The 22,435-nt window shown below is 42.7% G+C and overlaps 1 protein-coding gene across 2 annotated transcripts in view; it reads right to left on the bottom strand.

The window, feature by feature from the left end:
* The window catches only part of NPC1 (NPC intracellular cholesterol transporter 1), a 1,151,083-nt gene that overhangs the window by 573,090 nt on the left and 555,558 nt on the right, over positions 1-22,435 (bottom strand). For both annotated transcript variants that reach the window (XM_044065361.1, XM_044065360.1), the window contains exons 11-12: positions 11,814-11,916; positions 10,970-11,159 (exon numbers count right to left, since the gene is read on the bottom strand). In XM_044065361.1, coding sequence (XP_043921296.1) covers positions 10,970-11,159; positions 11,814-11,916 — 293 coding nt within the window. The remainder of the gene's footprint in view (positions 1-10,969; positions 11,160-11,813; positions 11,917-22,435) is intronic.

Genomic DNA, 22,435 nt, shown 5'->3' with positions numbered 1-22,435 from the left:
AGCTTGCACCCAGGAAAATTATCTGTTGAGAAGGTATTAGTTTTGATTTCTTTTTGTTCACTGTGTATCCTAGGTAGTTTAACAGTTTTACTACAAACGCCAGATGCTGCAATAGAATGTCCTTGCTGTCCGCTTGGATCAGGCAGTCATCCAGATATGGGTAGATTTGTATTCCTTGTTGTCTGCAGAAGGCAATTACTGATGCCAGGCATTTCGTAAACACTCTGGGTGCAGTAGATAAGCCAAAGGGCAATGCAGAGAATTGGTAATGGGTCGAACCTGCAAGAAATCTGAGGTATCTTCTGCAATCTTGTCTGATAGAGACATGCATGTATGCCTCCTTGAGGTCCAACGTTACCAGCAAAGACTCCTTGCCCAGCATGGGAAGAAGCTGCTGTAATGTGAGCATCTTGAATTTTGGCACCTGTAGATATGTGTTTAGGATGGATAGGTCTAAGATGGGTCTCCAATCTTTGTCCTTCCTTGGTACGAGAAATAGTCTGGAATAAAAACCTTGACTTGTTCTTTTGCAGGTACCTCTTGAATTGCTTTCATATCCATGAGAGCAGAAATTTGTCTTTGTGCCTCTGCCCATTGATTTTGTGGCAGGTTTGGCAAGCCTCGCATTTATGGAAGGGTGTGAAAGTGGAACCTGTAGCCTCTGTCTATAATGTCCAGAATCCATTTGTCTTTTGTAACAATGTGCCAGTTTTTTTAAAATAATGCCAGTTTTCCACCCAAAGGTGCTGCCATTATAGCTTTGTTTGGCAGGCATAGGGGGAAGTCATTGTGTCTGTTTTCGAAATGACTGCGATCTATCTTCTCCACCTCTTGGGGTTGGTGCTTGCCACTGTCTAGCTCTGTAAGATCCTTGAGGTTGTCCTCTACCCCTTGGGCATCTGTATCTGCCCCTTTGAGGTCTGTCCATGGCTGGAAAGGACCAATTTTTTGAAGGCCAGTTTCTGCTGAAGTGTGGAGGTTGCACCTGCAAGAAATTTTTTACTGTTTGCATAGATTTCGCTTTTTCCTCCATTTTCTTTAGTACCTCCTTAGCTTTAACACCAAACAATACATCTTTTTGAAGTGGTGCATCTAATAACTTTGCTTTGACATGATCTGGTAATGTTTGCTCTTTGAGCCAAGCATGCCTACGTATGACAGACCCCATGACAGCAGCTCTACATGAGGCCTCTAAAGCATCAAAACCACACTGCAAGGTATGTTTACCCACTTGCTCTGCTCCATGCAACAAATCCTGCAACTCTTTCAAATCTGATTGTTCTGTCTGTGTCATTTTGCTTTTCAGCTGAGATAACAAAAACTGTTGGTACTTTAACATATGAAATTGACAGTTTAATGCCCTCATGGTTAAAATGGCAGATGTATACACCTTTTCCCCCCACCTTTCTAATGCTCTGGAATCTCTCTCTGAAGGTAAAGGGTTTTTAGCAGTAGAGGCCTTTATTCCCTTGGGACCCTGTGAAATTGTTTCTGGGTCAGCAGTATGGCTTTTATAAAGAAACTGGTGGGAATCAGGAACCCGGTAATACCAGTCTGATTTAATAGGGACTGGAGGTAAAGAATCTGGATTAAGACTGGCTTCTGCATACACATCATCCAAAATATCTAAAACAGGAGGGATAGCCAGGGGCCTATGCTGGGGGAGCAGCAAAAATTATCTGAGCCTTTTCTTGGAATCTGAGTAATCCTGGCCTTCCCAGTGGAAGTGCTCCCTCAATGTATGCAGGGTTTCCCCAAAAGAGTAGTCCGCCGGGGGGAGACCGAGGGAATAGACTCCTCAGCATCAGAGTCTTCAAAAGGGGAATAGGCATAATCCTGGTCCTCAGAATGGTCTGAGGTAATAGAAGCCTGGTCCGAGGAAGGGGAGTCTTCCTCCAGTCTGGGTCTTTTGTCAGAGGGGTGTTGAGAACCCCTGATGAGAGTTATCAAATCCTCAGCCATTTTAAGCATCTGTTTTTTAGGCGTGGGGCCTTGAGAGGAGGTCTGAGGACCCTGTTTTTTAGTTTTCATGGCAGCTTTAGATTTAGTGAGGAATTTAATAGAGAAGGTGGTAGGCCTGAAGACACCTTCAGAAATGGTAGGCCTCACTAAATTTTCAGTTTCCCCGCCAAGAGTGGCGTCGGTATCTGCAGTGGGAATGGAGACCGAGGAGCCTGCGACCTCGGGTACTGAAGTCACCGGTAAAATAGTTTCATCGGTAGTCAGGGGCTGCGTAGGCACCTCGCTGATAACCGGTAGTCGGCCTAAGCGTGGCCTCAGTACTCGGTGCAGACCTCGGATGTCGGTCCTTGTCTTTGCGTCTTTTGCTTAAAACTGGCGTCGGTGTATCCGACGACATGATATAATAAATTTTTTTGCCAAAATAATGAAGGGCGAACTCCGCCCGGCGCTTAATAGTGCGCTTGTTGACGCTAGCACAAAAATGGCAGGCTGAGACATCGTGGTCTGGCCCTAAGCAAGGTATACAGAAAGAGTGAAAATCCTTATGTGGTATTTGCTTCCCACAAGAAATGCAATTATTAACTTTGTCTGACATCGGTCTGAGGCAAGAAAAGTTTCCCCAACGAGGTACTTAGCTTTAAAGAAGACTTCGGCTGAAATACTTTCGTAAATCTCAGGAGCTGGCCGACCAGCACTTGCAAACTGCTTCTGCTTCGGGCACCGCGTGGCAAGAATGACTGAAGAAAATGGCATCGTCTGCCTCTTTTATACCCCTGCCGCACTGACGTCAGGGAAGAAGCGATGACAACCGATGCTGGACCTGGACTTTGGAATTCGGTCGACCGAGGACCCGCCTGACGGCAGGATAACCCATCTGTAATGACTGCAGCTGTATGCACGATGAACATCCATTACCTGCAGCCCTACAGCATACTCTCTAGCTCGAGCATTCCTGTCATACCAGACCTTTTTCTGCTGTTAGGCTTCTGCCAAGTTCTCCAGAGCCAAGCCCATGAGTTCCCTGAGCCTTGTCCTGAGGTTTAGGACATATGCCACAACAATCTCCTTGTGGGATTCACACTTACCCTCCCACTCATCTCAAATTAAATCTAGAGATCCCTTCATCCTATGCCCATACAGCAAAACTCCAATGGTGAATCTGTGGATTCCTGGGGCACCTCTCTGTAAACAGATGGGGTAAATATTTGTTCCACTCCCTCAACTCATTACATCCTAATGTCGCCTCCAGGCACATCTGCAGGTAACTTCTACTGATGCTTCTAGGTGTCAAATACTGCTTGTTCATATTTGCATCAATAATTCCAAAAACCATGGTTTTCATTAGGTTTTCAAAGATTCCATCTTAAAGCTTACACAATGGCCAACTCAAATGCATTAACATTTGACCTCTGTCTAATGCAGGTAAATAGATATTAAATGCTGTTTTTATGATATTAATTTAAATAGATCTAATTTTCACATTTTTCTTAATATCTCAACAACCAAGCAGCACAGACAGAACTCCTTAGCTTCATATGAAAACTCCCAGCTAAATTAATAAAATGCTGCTGACAATGTGGTTGTTGAGATTTTGTAAGTAGTTTACAAAACATTACACATATAATAGCTACTGTTTTACTGTGATTTATAAAAATCATTTAAGACTTAGAGCATAAAGAATACTACCACTATAACAATAGATCTGATATTGTTAATCCTCGTTCATTCCTTACGTGTGGGTATCGGTTCCGACCTCGGAACCGAGCCGGCCATCTTCCAAGCTCGCGTCAGCTACAAACTCTCGAGATAAAACTCTTACCCAGAATTCCCCTCTCCCTGTTACCTCAGATTTCGTTTGCCACATCACCATTGGTTCATGTCAAGCTACTTCTCGAGCTAAATACAATATTTTTGTCATACTAAATTCTAAAACAACCTTTTCTCACAGAAAAGTTACTAGATAGTTTTCTCTTACCTTATCACATTTAGCGACTATCCCTTCTTGAATCTTTTCAATTCCTTTCCTCCTCTTTACCGCGAGGTAATTTCTTTTTTACCATCATTGGTAAACCCCCTTTCCTTCTTACCTTCGGTTAATTCTTATACCATTGCTGGTATTTTTTCTGTTTTTCCTTCTTTCTTTCTAACATTGCACATAAAAAAGGTAGTCCAGGATTGAAAAGATGTTCAGATTGTGGCCATAAATTACCTACTTCAGATGCACATTCTCTGTGTGTTGATTGAGTGGTTGTGCCTCATTTAACAGTTGACCCGCCCAGTGGGATTTGTAAGAATTTCTTTAACAGGACGTTGATTGAGAGAAAAAATAAATTGATATTGAAGGGGCTACATAAATCGCCCTTTTCAGACTATTTCTGGGTTGGAGGCTTCAACCCCTCCAAGATCCCATAAGAAAAAGAGTGATGAACATATAAAGGCCAAGTTTCTTCCTTTGTGCCCTTGCTGGGGACTCCCACAAACTGAGACCCAAGAAAGCTAAGCTTTCTACTTTGGATTTGACTTCGGCTCCAGTGCTTTCGGTACCTTGACCTTCGGCACTGAGGCCATCGGCGCCATCTGTGATTTTGGCACAGACTAGCGTGCTCTTTACCGTATTGGTACCAAGGGGCTCCTCGGTTCAGACTTCTTTACCGGCACAGGCTATCCAGTCGATGCAGACTGTTATGACGTTGATGAATTCTTCGATGCCCATTGCCCTTTTGGCTCCAACAACTTATCCGGCACCGACCCTCTCAGCAACAATTCAGTTATCGGCACCGATATTTTCGGTTCCAGCCTTAGCACCAACCACTTTGGTACCGACATTATCGGTGCAGACCATGACTTTGGCACCGATTTCCTTGGTGCAGACACCTGTAGTTCAGTCCTTTACAGCCCCGTTGTTTTCAGTGCAGACCTGTGAGGTGGACACCGAGCTTGCTCCATCTTTGGATAGACCTGACTCCCCCTCAGCTGTGTCTGTGAAATCCACTAGAAGCCTCTGAACACAACATGTTGCGTCTTGTGGATCAAGTGCTTTTGGCCAGAGGTATCCTGCCCCCCCAGGACCTATCCTTCCTCAGGAGGTGATCACCCTTTGCCAAAGACCCCTAATTATTCTCCTCCTTCACTGCCTTTGAAGCCCCTTGATATAGCACAGTCTTCCCCACTACGGTTCCTTTTATGGACCTCACTAAGGAACCGCAGTTGCCTTCATGGCAGGAGAGTTTTGCTACGACCCAGGATGTCAGCTGTGGCATACGTAACGATGTTTCACAGCCATCCAAGGACTCCAAGTTGGCAGGCTGAGCCACTTAGCAGAGGGGTTTCCCCTGTCCTGGACACTCACCCTTTTTCAGGTGGACCGGCCTTCCAGCTAATGGAGAAGGCTTTGGTGTCGGCCGGCGATCCTGTGTTATCACTCTCCCCGCCCTCCTCTGGACCACAATGTTCACAAGTCACTCCTGGTGGACACTGGGCACAAGGGCCTCAGGCTATACTCCCACAGGAAACCCCTTTTGCACAGTCTTCCTCAGCCTCTCTCTCTGAGGATGTTCATCAAAAAAGCTCGTGCAAGAGGAAGCACATGGACTCCACAGAGGAGTCCTTTACCGAAGACACAGACTTTGATTATGGGGAAGGGTCCCCTCGCTCGCCCTCTGAGGTATCCTTTGGTGATATTATTGAAATTCGTAAACAGAGAGGCGACTGGCAGCCCTCGAACCCGACCTCTGAAGAGTCTGTGTTCCTGCATGCATTTCGCGCCCGGCCCCCTACCTCCTGGGTAACTTCACCTGCCGACGAACTGGTCTGGCTCTTTGTGCAGCATGCGTGGAAGGCTCCTGACACTGTTGAGGCCATTCCCTGTACGCCGGATAAAATTTTGTCCCCATCTGCTACTGACTCCCATTGGTCCAAACGTCTTCCTGTAGATGTTTTGGTGGTGGTGGCCGCAACTAAAAAGGACCTGGCAGAAGAAGAAAGCCAGACTGTCCATCCTCCTAACAAAGAGTCACAGGCTCTGGACAGAATAGAGAAGCGTACTTTTGCATCAGTGACCTTTGCAATCAGGTCCCTGAACTATATGGCACACTTTACCAGGCTTCAAAGAGATTTAATTTCTGAGCTCTCTGATACTTTGGCTGGTGCCGTGTCTGATGAGGTCCATGACAAAGTGGCCTCTCAACTGGCCACCACTGAATCAATATCTAACTCCTCCATGCGCCTGATATCTCATGCATCAGAAGGAGCAGCTAGAGTGGCAAGTTCAGGGACTGTTCTGAGATGACATGCCTGGATGAATGCGCTTGTGTAATTTCGCGGAACCCTTCAAGGCTTCCTTTCTCAACGCTCCCATCGAAGCCTCTTCGTTGTTTGGACCCAAGGTTAAAAGCTCACTGGCCAGATGTGAACAGGACGGTAGGACCCTTTCTGCCATGGGTGTCTGTTATTTTTCCCCTCAACGGGCTTTCTCCAGAAACCAGAAGAGTGCTTCCATAAGTGTTGAACACTGCCCCTATGAATTGTGATGTCTGAGTCTATTTTGTGACACTTGCCTTAATTTTTTTGTGTTTTTTCCTAGATGTAAAAAAATCTGTAGCACCTGACCATGTGCTTCTATTAGTTGTCTTCTGGTTGGGGCGGTAATGAGACAGTCTAAATATGGAAACACTCAGAGTCCCTGCAGTCTTAAGTGAACTGCTACTACTGCCATACACTGGGGGCTGTCATGAGGCCAAAGGGCAGTGCTCTGAATTGATAATGATTGGCTCTCAGCCCGAAGAGTAAGTACCTTCTGGACTGTCTTCGTTTTTATGTGAAATTAGGCATCCTGAAGGTCTGTCAAGCACATTCAGTAGTTTTTGCCTAGAAAGGGCAGAATGGACTGAACTGCGACCATCCAGAACTGTGCATGTTGTACTGTCTTGCTCAATACACTGAGATCCAAAATTGGTCTCCAGTCCCCTGTTTTCTTTGACACTAAAAAGAATCTTGAGTAAATTCCGGATTCTATTTGGTCTGGTGGGACCTCTTGGATGACTCTTTCTTAGCAGCTTTTGAATTTTTAGTGCTGGTGCTTTCCTCTGATTGAGTGCAACATCGCAAAATTTCCTTACAAATGGAGGAGGTAGGGAAAAGGGAATTATATAACCTCTAGAAATAATCTTCTGCAATCAAATGTCTTTTGTTACATCTAGTCAGGCTCTCTGACAGTTGACTGTCTCCAGAGGTGGGCAAATCGTGCCTCCTTTCAGGAGCGATGAAAAGGGTCTGTCGGAAAAAGAATCTCTAGACCCTTGGTTTTGCAGGCCTCTTCTGCCACAGGGGCATTGCCGTCCATTGTAGCTCCATCTTCTGACTCTGGGGGAACTATCTCTACAAGTGTCCTGGAAAGAACCCTGGGACTTTTTGAACCACATTTTTCAACCTCCCTGTTGAGTCTTGTAAAAGATCCTTTGACGGGTCAAAAAATGCATGCCCACCGCAGACAACGTCTTTCTGTCTCACAAGTGGAGTGTGTGTCCTTCACTGTGGGGCCAAACAAAAAAGAGCGTTCAAAAGGATCACTGACAAACGAGGACTTGAAGGCTCCACAAAATCACATGGGCACATCCAGGCATGACTCCTGATGGATATACCTGAACCTGTGACCCTTGAAGCATCTTCTGCAGCGTGCAAGATAAGCTTTGTGGATGAATTAGATATAGCTTTGTAGAGTAACCAACTGAGAAGCTACTGAAGATTGAGCCTCAGCAGTGTCAGTTTCAGAATGAGGATTTTCATACCTCTTTAATCAAATCTCTCTGAAGTTTCATATAAATGTGCCAGATATAGTTCAGCAAAAGTCACTGAAGCATAAACACACTTCCCAAATCTGTCAATCACCCAAGACTCTGTTAGGAGGACAGACAGTGGAACTCTGTTCAACAAGTTCCTTTTTTTAGCTGCTGTCAAGACCATGACATCTGCTGGCATCACTTTACCCCAAAATTCCCTTCTACTGGTGGAGTCAGAATCCGGTGTGGTATTTTGTGGACTGGCTCAACCGAATCAGGTTCCTTCCACATCTGCCTAGAGACCACATCAATGAGCTCAACAACAGGTGGAGTAACCCAGGAGGTAGACAGGCCAGCTCCAAAAGGTCTCCAGAAATACTAATTCCTCCCGAGAAGGGTTTTAGGAAGTCCAGCTACCTTTCTGCTCAAGGATCTCAAGATTTTCTCCAAATGAGACGTCATTGGGTGGTGATTTTGGGGACCCCTCTCCTTCATTAAAATCAGTATCTTCAGTGACTGACTTTGCACTTTCTCTTCCTAGGGACTTTCTCAGTGGGATGGTCCGGTGAAGTACTAGAAGAGATTAGAATACCCTCTGCGTAGTCTGGAAGCTTTGAGCAGTAGAACGCTGAGGCTCAAGACACAGACATCTGAGAAGTAGAGGGTGCCTCCAAGAGGGTAAGATCCATCTGTCCTGCTGTAGCAGAGAACACACTTCACAACCTCGAAAACGGATTGCTCCGGAGAGAAGGAAGACACCAGAGCCGAGAAAGCAAGTTTCTGGCCCACCACCTCCCTCCTCTCTGAAAACAACACACCCAAGGTGAGGTCAGAGCCCAGCTGTCCAGTGCCGAGGCTCCAAGAGGAACAGGTGGCTCCAAAAGTCTTAGAGTCTACTCCAACCTCCCGGATCTGACAGGGATGCTTCAGCTCAGAGAGTCATCTGGCTCCAAGTCTGTTGGAGACGGTCAACTCAAGAGCAAAATTCGGATCCAAAGAAAGTGCTTTCTTCAGATATGAACCAGATTGACCAGGAAGGCTCAGATCCAAGGACAATAAAGCAACAGGCTGGATTACAGAAGGAGCTGTAATAGGTGGAGTAGTAGATGATCAGCCTTCCTGACCTGAAAGGGTAGGAACCGTAAGAACTCTCAATTGAATTTGCGCCATGAGGAATTTCCTCATCACTCTCTTCACATCTGCTTCAGTGAGACTCCTGGAGGAATGAGAAGATGTTCAGGGTGGAGGTTAGGAACGCCTTTCCAAAAGGGGATAAGGCACTCTGGACAGGACTAAATCCAGATGAGAATAGGTTGTCCTTGATAAAGGTTCCGGATCCAAGGATGTAAGATCTGATACCGGTTGACCTAACTAATTTTGGATCCGATCTTTGTTAGGTTTTGAGGAGGAAGAGGCTGAAGATTCAGAAGGTTTAGACCTTTTTGCAAGGTCTGGAGTTTTGTGTTTGGGGGATTGAGCCCCAGTAATGTCCTGAGAAGGAAGCTGGCAGCAAGCCTTTCAAAATCAATTTATTTTTCCTGTCTGCCAGGGCTTGGGAATTAAACCTGCGACAGATACTGCATTCTTGATGAAAGTGTTCTGGCCCCAAGCAGTACACACACAGACTATGGGCATCAGTAAAAGGCAATTTGTGCCCACACGTTTTGCACATTTTAAATCCTGCTAGGTCTTCTTCAGACATCCTGAGAAAGAGGAGAGGATACCACAACAAGAAATAACTAAACTTTTTTTTTTTAAACTAGAAAGAAGAGAGACAAAATACCAGCGATGGTAATTTGAAAGGATACACATATTTGTAAAAGAGGAAGAAATGTACCAACTATGGTATTAAAGATACACAACATGTAAAGAGACAGGAAAGGGTAGGCTAGGTCGACCAATAATGGTAGGAAAAAAGTACACTCTAAGGTGTATGGAAAGCAAAGATTATCAGTAATAGCAAACTAAATTTAAATGGAAAGCTCAATTAAACAGTTTTTATGAATTAATATGTAAATTAGACTTATCTCCCACTCAACTCAAGCGTTGAAGGTAACCACATTTAGATGTGAAAGCGGCAAATAAGATCTGAGAGATGTTAGGGGTTGGTGCATTGTGGGTAGGAAAGGAGCTAGAGAGCTTTTTGGTGGCCACGTGCAATGGCTGAACTGGATCCAAGGATCGGATCCGAACCCATTAGTTGAGAAAATGAAAACCAACATCAGATCACATATTTTTGAAATGAGAAGCCTTCCTCTAGACTGCCAACTCTGAAAGACTAGTTCAAACTAGAAAAGGCTCCACAGAGAAAAACAATTCTTCCTTTTTTCCTACCCACCTGTCCAAACAGTTTCTGCTCCTCACTTTCCATAGATTCACTATCTTAGGAAAAAGTGAAAAATGTTTTAAAAGTGAAACAATCATAATCAGAAGTGCCAGTCAAATATTTCTTAGACTGGATTAACTGTTTAGCAGTAATGCTTAAAAAAATATCAACAATAGTTGCAACTGATCCTTTTTACTAAGCAGGGCTTCAACGTGTGACAGTGCTAAGGTATACATTTCTTATTTTCTAAAAGTGATCTTGATTAAAAAAAAAAAAAAAAAAAAAAAAAAAAAATCAAACATTACTTGCTAGGATATGTCTCCATGACCTAGACACCAAAGTGATAACTGAAATGACAATGCTTCCAAATGTGATTGCAAATTAAAAATAAATAAATAAATAAATAACTTTTTGTACCCCCCCCCCCCCCCCCGGAAATGTGGAGCAAAATCAAGGTTTCCAGAGTGTTACTGCTTTATTTCTTTTTCACTTTTTTGCTACACTTCTAATTACCACTACTTTTCCTGGACATGTGGCTTTTACAGATCTCAAGAAAGGTTGCACGGGTTTCCCTGTAACCTAATATAAACAGCAGGGAAGTAAATTTGTATACTATCTGTACAATTACTGCTTCTATTACTACATCCTACAGTGCATTTTTCTACTGCCCTTTCTAATACCTTATTTTTAATAGGCTTCTGTTTTTTAATGAGGTACGTACAAACACACGGTAAACAAATATACATTACACAACAATACTTCTATTTACCTGCAGACGCATTAGTCCAGTACACTCTGGTGAGAAAATTAACATTGCAATTGTGTAACAAAAACAGTAGCGGCAGTAAACTGCAATACAAAACATTCTGCTGATAACAGCAAAATGAATGCATCATTGTCTTACCAAAATCCTGCTGCAGCTCTGTATGTGTCCCAGAGCCAATGTGATGTAGACAAACATAACAGCATAACTAATCACAACGGTTTTAATGTCACCATTACTCTCACGGTTTATCTCATCTTCTATACTTCGTTCAGCCGAAAAGGAGATAGACAGATTTGTGTTGTTATAAGACTTCACAAACTCTATAAATCTGAAAAAGATAACATTTTGCTCTTAAGACTATTTTGCATAAGGTAAAATAAGCCAATCAGAGCAGCTACAAATGAATGCACGATTCAATTTCAAGACGGAACCAAACAATTAGCTAACTATCTTGCTTCAGTGAAGGGCTGATTCTTACTAATAATGCCTACGCAAGAGTTAGGGATTTCCAAACTTGTTACAAAAGTACTATTTTTGACTGCATGAGTATGTTTGCTCAGTCATTCATTCATCAACACCAGTTTTATCCTATTCAGGAAATCACATCCTATCCCAAGAAACAACGGTTTCAAGAGCAAAAATTCTAATAATGTTCACAGAATTATACTGGAGCCCACATCACTCTGACTTTCAGTGCACTGTCAAATGCTTTTATAAACAGATTAACAAAATTGTACTGTGAGACGGTTATAAACTGTACAACTTCTTAACTATGACTTATGTGAACTCTAGAAATACACTACTAGCAATTAAGGACAAATAAGAGGTCAATGATAAACTAATTTAACAAAACCCTTAAAGTTTTAAAAATACAGGGTCTCAGTCTGGCACACAAACAAGAAAGTGTAAGTCTTGACATAAAGACTAACAATAATTTGTGAGGAAAATAAAAGTATCCAATGCAAAGATTAAAAAAGCTTACTCTTTTTCCCATGCCAGAACTCTGTTCAGTTTCTTGGTATCATTGTAGTAATTGTTAACCGGATATGTTATAACCAGAGCAGTAGCGTTATTGTAGTTGTCAGCTAAAATAAAAAAAAAATGTTATTCATGATTTTATTGTCTATACTATTTGCCAGATTAAACAATTTTATTTACCACATTTTATGCGCCATAACGCGACACCCATCCTGTACAAATATCTCCATTGCCACTAGATTTCTTTTTCACTACATTATGTTTCAAACCATAAGAAAAGGTGAAAGAAGTGAATTCATGCACTACACAGCCCTACAGCATGCAACTTCAGAGCACAGATTCAGAACCCAGCTCATTGTAAAGTTATCAAATGCAGAGAGAATCAGAGCAAATCATTTTGTCTGTATTGGCATAACTGGCACTTCAGTCGTTGCTGACAGGAGTCTGAAGGATGAATGGAGCTTTTGAAGAGCACATAAAAGATATGTTTTTACAGTATCAGTTGATCTATGGAGGGGATAGTCTTTTCCACAAACTGGAATTCTGAAAAACAAAAATTCTGGAAGACCCCATATTCGGGGATATCCATACACCTGAAATGCTTGTCATCAAGTAACAATATGTTGGCTATAGCTTCATAAGGTGCATCCCCTTAGGTTCCCCTAGGCTGCTAATTCACCCTATATCTGTAACAAACACCTTCATGAAAATCAAGAAATAAACAATGAAAATGCAAATGACTAAGGAAAGATATGTGGAATCAACAAGCATTTAACCTTACTGAGTGGGGTTATCAATGATACACTTATGGGGGTGACTGTGCACTAAACCTAATTAGTAGGGTTTGGTAGTTATTTTAATAAGTTTGCAGCAATTATTTAACTGGGATAAATAAGCTACTGTAACATATTAGTAGGCTGAAATATAGGCGGGTAATGCCATGTAGTGGTGACTATGAGGAATTTACTTTAACCAGATATTGACCGGAGCTTAGGTTGTTGTCAATTGTGGGAGCCCTAACTGTCGTGCACAGCGTACAATTAGAGGAAAAAAAAGAAAATAAGAAAAAAATGCTCTAAACTCTGATTATATATACAACAGTATTCACCCTATGTGAAAAGCTTGACATGGTAGCCTTGTTGTTCATTTTCTTTTGGTGAGAGGCCTGTCCCGTAACAAGTGAGCGGTAAAAAATCTATTTTTGTTCATGTCCTGGAAGGGGGAGATCTTTAATGAGAAAATGCCCTGTAATTACCTATGTGAAAAGCTTGAAATAGTAGCCTTGTTGTTCGTTTTCTTTTAGTGAGAGACCTTCCCCGTAACAAGCGGGCGGTAAAAATCTATTTTTGTTTATGTCCTGGGGGGGGGGGTCGTCAAGGAGAAAATGCCCTATAATTACTATTGGGTGTGCACAACAAGCAAAAGTGCTGTGGAGTGAGTGGCTTATGCAGGCTGGGGTTAAGCAATTTAAAGATGGCTCCACATGATGCAACTTACAAGATAATGTAGTTTGCAGTCCACTTGGAAAGTTATCTGCTTAGCAGCCATGAGTTATTCTCTCTTTACTGCAAAGGAGATTAATACCTTTTCTATCTTCCTAAATTCTTGCATTCATTGTGGCTAACACCTAAACTGGCAGTACACTTCAGAAGTGTGAAGTGCCCTCTCTTCCCCGATTTCTTTCCATGAAAAACAAAAGGAGATAGGCCGGTTTACATAGAGAAATATGGGTTCTTCTTGAGGGATAGACAGTCTTTCCAAAAGATCAGTTATTCTCTACACAGAAGGGACAGAAGCTCTCATACCCTACGATCAGAGGTGACATCCACAACATAAAGCATTGTTGTAGAAATGAACAGAAGGGACAGAAGCTCTCATACCCTATGATCAGAGGTGACATCCATAACACAAAGCATTGTTGATGAAATGAACTTCAATGCCTCTGTGTTAATTGGATTACATGGCAAACAGGAACATCAGGTAACCATAAGGTTCAAATCCCCAAAACAGGAGGAGTTCCTCAAAGGAAGGAGATGCAGTGCTCCTTTAAGGAGCTACTTGACCAGCCTGTACTGATCTACAATCCTGCCCTCCTTGATGAGCACCAATAAGGGACATTTGTGTCTAGACTGTGGGGGTAAAAAAATGAGGATCAGATCATACAGTTGTTGGATATTATTCAAAACTCACCAAAACCTCTGGTTCAAGGTACTGCTCCACTCCAACCAGGAGACATTTCCATTTGTATGCACAGATATGACAACTGTAAGGCTCCAGAGCAGTCTCTACAACCCTTGATAATACAAACTCAGCAAATTCAGTGGGATTCAACAGCCTCAAAACCATACCCTTCTCAGTGTCCAACAGGTAATATGAATTGAACTATTGCTATTTCTTCCATGAATTTTGTGATGACATTTGGAATTGATGGAAACTGTTTTAGCTCTCAGTGCCACATGGTCACAACTCATAATGAGCGGATAGACTGCAAAAGGAGGTGCTTGGGAGCAATTCTGTTTCAAGGCCACTGGGATCAGAATGATCATCCTTCACTCCAAATGGCTGATGTGGATTTCCCTTCCCAAGGAATGCCACATTCCCTGCACAGTACAGGAGGCATAGATGAGCTCCTCAACCTGCAATGAACATTCATTACAATATGCAATGGCTTTGGCTGCAGAAAGGATGCGCCTGGTGGGGACTGTCTATGGCCCAACACAAAAAGTCCAATAACAAGCAGTAGCTCTGAAGCCACAAGTACCTCATGGTCCATTACAAAACCTACATCCCCATACATGCACATGGGGCCCTGAATATGGTGTTAGACATTAAGCCTAGAAGACAAATCAGTTTCCTAGAAAGCACCTTGCATTAAATGTTCTAACTCAAGTCAGTCAATCAAGGCCATGCCTTGTTCTGTTCAACAGCAGAAGCAAATGACCATAAGAATAGCCCAGGTCTACACCAATGAAGACAATCCCCTGAGCAGAAGTCAGGAATGACCTAGAAACATGAGAACAATATTAGGCAAGGGATCTTAGGGATCATAAAATGTCTAGTCATATACAACTTTAAGTAGGCACACCTAAAAGCTCTTGCCACCTTTTATGAACAGTTAATAATGCTCACCTCCCAAATCAATCAGGGTTGTATATAATAAGCCTGGTGTAAATGTGCATCTGTCTGCAATTACACAGACTTGATGACTGGATGGGTAAAGTGGTATTGTGCTTGACCTGTGATGGTAACTTACTCCATAGCCTAGGAACATGTTGAGCTATGAATCTGTCCCTCCAGTGAGTCTGGTTTATTTATTGCTGAAAATTTAGGTCACAAGTACAGATAATTATAGAGCCACTGGTTTTGTGAAGAAACAAAGTCAAATAGGATTGTGTCATTCATGGCAGTGAGATACAGATTGCCTCACAGTATAAGGAGAGTCATGATAATCTATCGCTACAGTTGATGGACTTAAGGGCTTTAATTTTTTGGGTAAAATCATTAAGGTCTTTTCTGCAAAGCAAAAGTCTTATATTTGTGTATAGCAAAGAGGGCATTGTATTGGATGATGGGTCTAATAAAGGAAAAGTACAACGGTTAAGATTACTTCCTTGGATCTTAAAGATTTTCCTTTGAAATGACTGACTCTGGTGAAAATATAATGATCAAAAGACAAAGAGCAGTCCACTTAAGTACCCATGCCTCTCAGGACCACATATGTTTGAAGAGTACAACTTACAACATGAGGTTGAGAGCAGCTTTTTTTTTATTGCATTCAGCTGAGACAGTTTTCAATACACCAGGTATGTGCATATTCTAGCCCTTGTTGGAACAGATTAGTATCAGTGGATAAGCAGACAGCAGTGGCCAGATTGCAGTCATCAGCAAACTTGGTCCACCACATTTCAGGGATATTGACTTGGATGTATGCAAAATAAATATCAAACGTGGGATGGCTCAGAATTGAGCTCCACAGTACCCCACTCATAGTAAATTTTACATTCACAGAGGGAGCAACTCTATTTTGAGATCTACTACACAGCCAGCTTGCTATCCAGCAGACACCTTGGGGGTTTACATTAAGTCTAATTTTTCAATAATAACAGCTTGGGGGATAGTGGCAAAAACCTTGACTAGGTCAAGACGGATAGTATACACAGTAACTACTGACTGCAACCTTTAACATTTCAAAGAAGTTATCAAAGTTCAGCAGACAGGACCTGCCCTCAAAGCCAAACCTGAGTGAGGTCTAGATTAGATGAGATGTTTAAATCTACAGAAATATGTTCTGCTAAGATAAATTTCATGGCTTTACATAAATTAGTGAGACTGATAAGCCTATAATTACCTAGGTCTCCAGAGGGCCACCTTATGTAAAGGAGTCACAGTGGTGTTTTCTAGGCATCAGGTAGAAACCCAGTGGCTAGGATAAAGCTAGGCAGTTTAAGAAGAGGCAAAGACAGTGCATGCTTGGCACTGATGAGAATGCAGTCTGGTATCCTATCCAGTCTCATAAAAATGCTATTTCTTAGCCCTTGTCCGGGATTCCAAGACTTGTTCTAAAGTGAGTTAAGAGAAAAAATTAAATCTAACTAGCTGGTGTGGGAATAGACCCAGTCTACTGATCTTCCAGCATTACATATAGACGATGTCAACCCATTAAGTAGCTAACACTGCATAGACATTTTCAGGGGAATCCCCAGATGCCATTTGTAAAAGCCATTAATCCATGTAAAGGAACACACGGAGAATGCTGATCTTGCAAGACTACAGTCACCACAGTCAATACCTTGATAAAGACTCATCGAGAAAAACCCAAAAGGCAATACTTTGAACTACAACTGATGACACCCACAGTGAACCATTAGGAATTGCCTGTGAAGTTCCCAAACACTGGTGTGGCAACAAAAAAGTGTTCAACATATCTAGTGACATCAACTAACAGCTGTCAGGAAGAGCAGCATGGGCACCTGTATTGTGGCCTTCTGAAACTGGACATAAAATACCAATGACATTAACAAGGGTCATAGTGGTACAAACTTGTCTGTCCCTCTGGGACCAGAGATAGAAGTAACAGCTTCTTACCATCTTTCAAAAATGGGGTGGGCTGTGCAATCTCCCTGAGCAGTGGAGTCTGGGCCTTTCCCCAGAGTTCTTCTGAGATAGACTCATCCACCAGCACCACTCTTTCTTGGAGAAGGCCTGTGAGGTGCAAGACATGGCTGTGAATAGTCATGTACAAAATCTGGTAGGTCCTGGTGAAGGTTTTCTTAAGACTGGCAAAGTGCCTGCTTCCCCCACAGGAGGTCCCTCATCAGATGGGCATCCATGATCTTGTTCCAGAGGTCCTCCTTCAAGAAGCAAGACTTCAGCCATGCCCATCATGTGCAGGCTCACAGTCCTAGTCAGAGCATCATACTGATTCTGAGCTGAAACTACAGGAGGTCCACAATATGCAGCCTTTCCAAAGTATGAATGGAACTGCAACAATTGAGATGTTTGACAGCCCAAAGAACTAGTACTGAAGAGTAAACTTTTGTGACTCATCTGTTGAAAGATAAAGACTCACTCTCAGGAGGTAAGGAAGCAAAGTGTTACGGTCTCTGATTTGCACTAATCTGAAGATATCACAAAGGAGCCAGCACTAGGAAGCTTGGTCAGCTGCTCTATCCAATCAGATGAAGGCGTGTAAACAACCTCCATATTTATGGGGAGGTGGGGAGGCAAAAGACAAAAGTCAGTGTACCTCTAGACTGCCTACACAGTTGCCTTAATGACGGTCATCAGAGAAGAAGTAACTCAGGGCTTCCCAGGCCTTGCCACTTCAAAAATATGCAAGGCACTTCTGATTTTTAGGGAGACAGAATAGAGGTTTAACGACAGTCTAGGCTTTCCCTAAAGAGCTTAAACAATTCTTCATAGTGGTGGATATCTAGCAAGAAGGGGGGGCTCGTAACTCTTTCTCCTGTCAGAGAAAAGAGAATGTGGTTTCAGGGTCCTCTGACTCCTCTCAGTAACTAGAGGTACCCCCTTCTTCATGAAGAGAACAACTAATATGCAGTATTACATAATAACAAGACAACTGGACATATATTCACTGGGCAATAAGAAACCAGAGCATGATAGTGCACCAGCCAGAGACAGAGTATCGGACAGAGGCCTGTGCAGAGTTCAGGTCATACTTTTAAGAATGCAGTCCTGTACATTAACTCAGTTTGCCACCTGATGTTATCCATTTGCTTGATCTCTACCACCTAAGAAACTTGCCCTCATATCAGATGATCCAGTGGACCCTCTTCAATCAGGATCTGCTGTTTCAAGTGGGCCTGGGAGAGAGGACACCCCAAGAGGGGAATCCTTGATACTTGTAAATGGTCAATTATGATCAGGATAATATACCCTGGTAAACAAACAAAAAAAAATAAGTACGCAAGCAAATAAATAAAGTACTACAGATCTTTAGAGGGGAGACTCAAGGACTGCAATCACCAAAATCAGGCTGACCACAGGGTCCAGCACAAGAACTCTGGGACACACCACCTAAGGCAGCACTGAAAAGGAAGCAATGTCTCTGGTCCCTGAATATGCACAAGCACACGTCTTTGCTAGTATACAAAGAAACTAGTACTGATTTTACCATCTTGACATGTTTGCTGTCAAAATGTCTTACTGCTTACTCTGCTTTATCTGTAATGAACAAGACTTTAAACACCTAAACATAAAGTTCCCCAAGAAACGAACTATCCAGTTTAACCCCAAAGACCAGAAAAAGCTTACTCTTGTTTCCTTTTAGTGACATCAGGTCCATTTTGGATCTAGGTGGCATAAATCCCCATCTCTAAACCAACATTCCAGATGCTCTCTCTATCAATCTATGTTCCCTTCTATTAAGGGGGGGGGGGGGGGGGCTGGATGTACTTTTAACCACCAAGATACATACTGTCACATCAAAATAAGAAATTGGTCACGCAATTTCACAACCTTTTGGACAGTACCCAGTATATCCACTTCAGGATTATGTCTTTTGTCTTCCCTTTCACTCCAAGGTTAGCTAAAAAGTGCAAGGTGGTGGTAAGTAATTGCTGCCCTCCACTTCCTGTTTTCTCTTACCTGGAAAAGCGAACTGAAGCCAAACGGCCAGGTATACATGAAATTTATACCATATAACTCACTTCTGTCTATGAGAACAGTGGCCAGTTAAAATCCCAAATGGTGCATACACAGCTGTTATTCCTTGTGGAGCTGCTTAACACAGTGTATGACAACAGAGACAATCTTCATCGCCTGACAGGCTTCAAAAGCTCTTACAGCTAACATCTACATATGTCTTCCATCATGTCAGCTCTTTTAGTTCAGCCTTCATTTTGATGATTTCATCTGCTACACATGAGAACTCTTCAGTGGATGTTTGTGTGGTGGAAACAGTAGAAACATCCCTTGACATTCTAGTCAGGGTCAGAAATACATGCAAAGATGCATTTGCTGCAGTGTATTCAGATGTTCAGCCTCTTAGGTGAGCCATTTCTGGATCTACTACCCTTGGGAGTGTTCTAATGTAGCACCACCGTCACTTCTCTAGGATACAGACACATGCAGGCTCCCACACTGCAGAAGGATTCTGATCTTTACAGATTTTAACTTACTTTAGAGAACAGGAGACGTGTATATCAGCACCCTGACTGCAGAACGAGCAATCTCCAGCTAGCTGTTAATCTACAGATAATGCCCAGTGAAAAATTAGTCCAATGTTTCATGGCAGTATATTAAGCTGCTGTGGAGCTCGAACTGAAAATAACCTAATAGTTGCCATTATTTTATACTTGCTAAGCAATGCTTTTGCGGTTTATAAATTAAAAAAAGTGTGCGTCTGTATGCCTGTTTGTGAGTGCGACAGAGATCGATCGAGCCATTATTTTACACTCAACTAAACAGTGCTTTTACCGTTTAGCAAATTTAAAACTTAAATAAAACAAAGTGTGTGTGTGTGTTTATGTTTGTCTGTGCATTTGTTTCCATATGTGTGTGAATGAATGTACGAGATCAAGCAATGGCAGCAAGAGCAGTTAAGAGTTCTCTCTCTCTCTTAGCTCAAGATATCTGGATAAAGCATAAATTAAGGGGGGGAACAAAGGCTCAAAATAGGAACACATTTTAAGTACTGCTGTTATAAAATCATGAAGTTGCTTGAATAATAGGATTTGTGTTAGCTTATTCTCTAAGAGCAATAATGCCCTCCAGAATGCGTGTTTTTGTGGAAATAACACCCTCCCACAGTGTAGAAGCCATCTGCCTGTGGCATTGGGCCTCAGAACACCCCTGGACAGAAATTATTTCCACAACAACACAAACCCCATTGGGCATTATTGCTTGCATAGATTAGGGCAGGGATCTTGGGCCTACAGGCACTGAAGAAATGGCTTCAAGGTTCGTGCATCGAAACAAAGTAGTTTGGTGTATCAACAAGCAGTAAAGGGTGCCTTTATGTGCACTTTGTTGAGGTCAGACATCTATGGAAAAAGGTCTTGTCTTTAGGGATTCTTCCTTGTATCATATCAGTTTACATCTGGGGGGGGGGGGGGGGGGTGAACTTTCTATTAAAGGGCCATGTTGGTGGGATTCTTCCTGACAGCACTTCTAACTCCTCACATTCCAGGGGAATTACTTTCTCTGGAAACAGCATTTGTTAAAGATTCTTCTTTGTAGCAGTTCACGCTGCAGTCATTGAACTTCTTGGCCAACAGGATGTCGTCTCTCAGTTTTGGAGCAGCTCTCTCTCTCCTAATGGACTCGAGGTTTACTAACACAAAGTATATCCATTATCTCTGTCATTTTATCACCTTCTCCCTTGCTGAAAATGCTGCTGCAAGTCTCCTTCAAGCATTTCCTCTGATACCACTCATTCCATGGCTCCTGGTAAAGGGCAGGCATCTGAAGATGACAGATTCAAGCATCCCCAAGTAAGTTGTCTATTTCAAAACTAGGTGATTTGCCAACCATGGCCTCTTGCACAATCCAAGAGCCTACTATCCCCCATCCATCTAAGACGGGATCTCCTTTTTTTTTTTTTTTTTTTTTTTAAACACTTTCAACTTAATGGCATAGTTCCTTTGGGTCCCAGCTTACAAGGGCATCTTCCTTGATGTGTTAATGATTAGGTTTACTCTCAATACCAAATCACAACTCAGTTCTTTTTGAAACAGTTCATATGCTTCTGGGGAGGGGACATGCACTGAGCGCAAGCACAAACTATGCTAGCACTTGCTGACTTCATAAGAGTGCCTGTCCCTAGTCTGCAAGTTCCCATCTTACCACTACTGAGTACACTTCCTGCAAGTCAAGAAGCAGCAGTGGAGATTTCATACCTACACTGTTAGCAAGTTTTTTTTTTTTTTTTGGGTCTAGTAGCTCCCCTTTTACACTCAACTGAACTATTTGTTCCCCCACTGGGACAGGAGGCTTCCAGCCATTCATTCCCCAGCAGAGGCAAGAGACATGTGTTAGGAAGTAGGCTAGTCTGCAAATCCTGAGGGCTGTTCCTATTCCCATTCCTTTGACAGCTTGCAAGCTCTATAGCTGCTGTACTAGTGAGGTGCAGCTTTCTTCAGAAGTATCCCAAGGGAGCAGCACAATGTTTATGACACTGGTATGATGGACTCTACATGCTACCACAGATACATCTGCAAGCTTTTTAAAGAGCCTTATGAGTGAAAATAAGAAGTTATGTACCTACCATAACGTTCCATGTTAGTTGTCTTCTTCTTGCCTTCTTACTTGCTGGATGGATTCGGAGCCGATCCTCGGCTCCGACTCGGCCAATACTAAAGCTCGAGAGCTAATTCCACCGGCTCGAGGCTCCCCTATATCCCACAATGCTAGGCGGTAACTACTCAGATCTCGTTTGATAGCTAGACCAAGCAATTCTAGTCTCCAGAATGGAGAAGGGTAACCCACCTCTATATAAACCTGAGTGAAAGGTAACCTAGACCTAACAAAAGGGGAAATAGAGGTGGAAGATGTGTGGGAATGACAACTTCCAGAGGAAGATCACAAAAAAGAGGGAATTCCTATCGGTCTGTCCAGGCTTGGGGGAAGGAGGGTGGGACGCAAGAAAGAAGGCGAGAAGAAGACAGCTAACATGGAACGTTATGGTAGGTACATAACTTCTTAATGTTGTTGTCTATCTCGCCTTCATTCTTGCTGGATGGGACCGCGTCCCTAGCACCTCATCCCGGGTGGCCTATTGGAACAGACTCTTGAGAACAGTGGAACCAAAGTTGGCACGGTTTCTGGAGACCATGTCCAATTTGTAATGTGAAATGAAGGTATGAGGAGAAGCCCAGGTGGCTGCTGCACAAACGGAATCTATTGGCAGCCTATTCTGAAAAGCTACAGATGTAGCTAATGCCCTGGTTGAATGAGCTCTAGGTCTTCAAGGCAATTTTTGATGTCTGATTTCATAGATGAAGGTAATTATAGAGGTAAGCCATCTAGAAAGGGACACTTTAGTAACTGGAAGGCCCAATTTTCCTTCCGCATAAGACAGGAAAAGCTGATCAGATTTCCTGAATTGTTTAGTCCTGTCTAAATAATACCCAAGTTGGTGGTGAACATCCAGAAAATGTAGCC

The sequence above is a fragment of the Protopterus annectens genome, chromosome 3.part0, assembly GCF_019279795.1.
Source record: "Protopterus annectens isolate FY-2018-M chromosome 3.part0, PAN1.0, whole genome shotgun sequence".
Taxonomy (NCBI): Eukaryota; Metazoa; Chordata; order Ceratodontiformes; family Protopteridae; genus Protopterus; species Protopterus annectens.
This window is presented reverse-complemented; position numbering and strand designations above follow the sequence as displayed.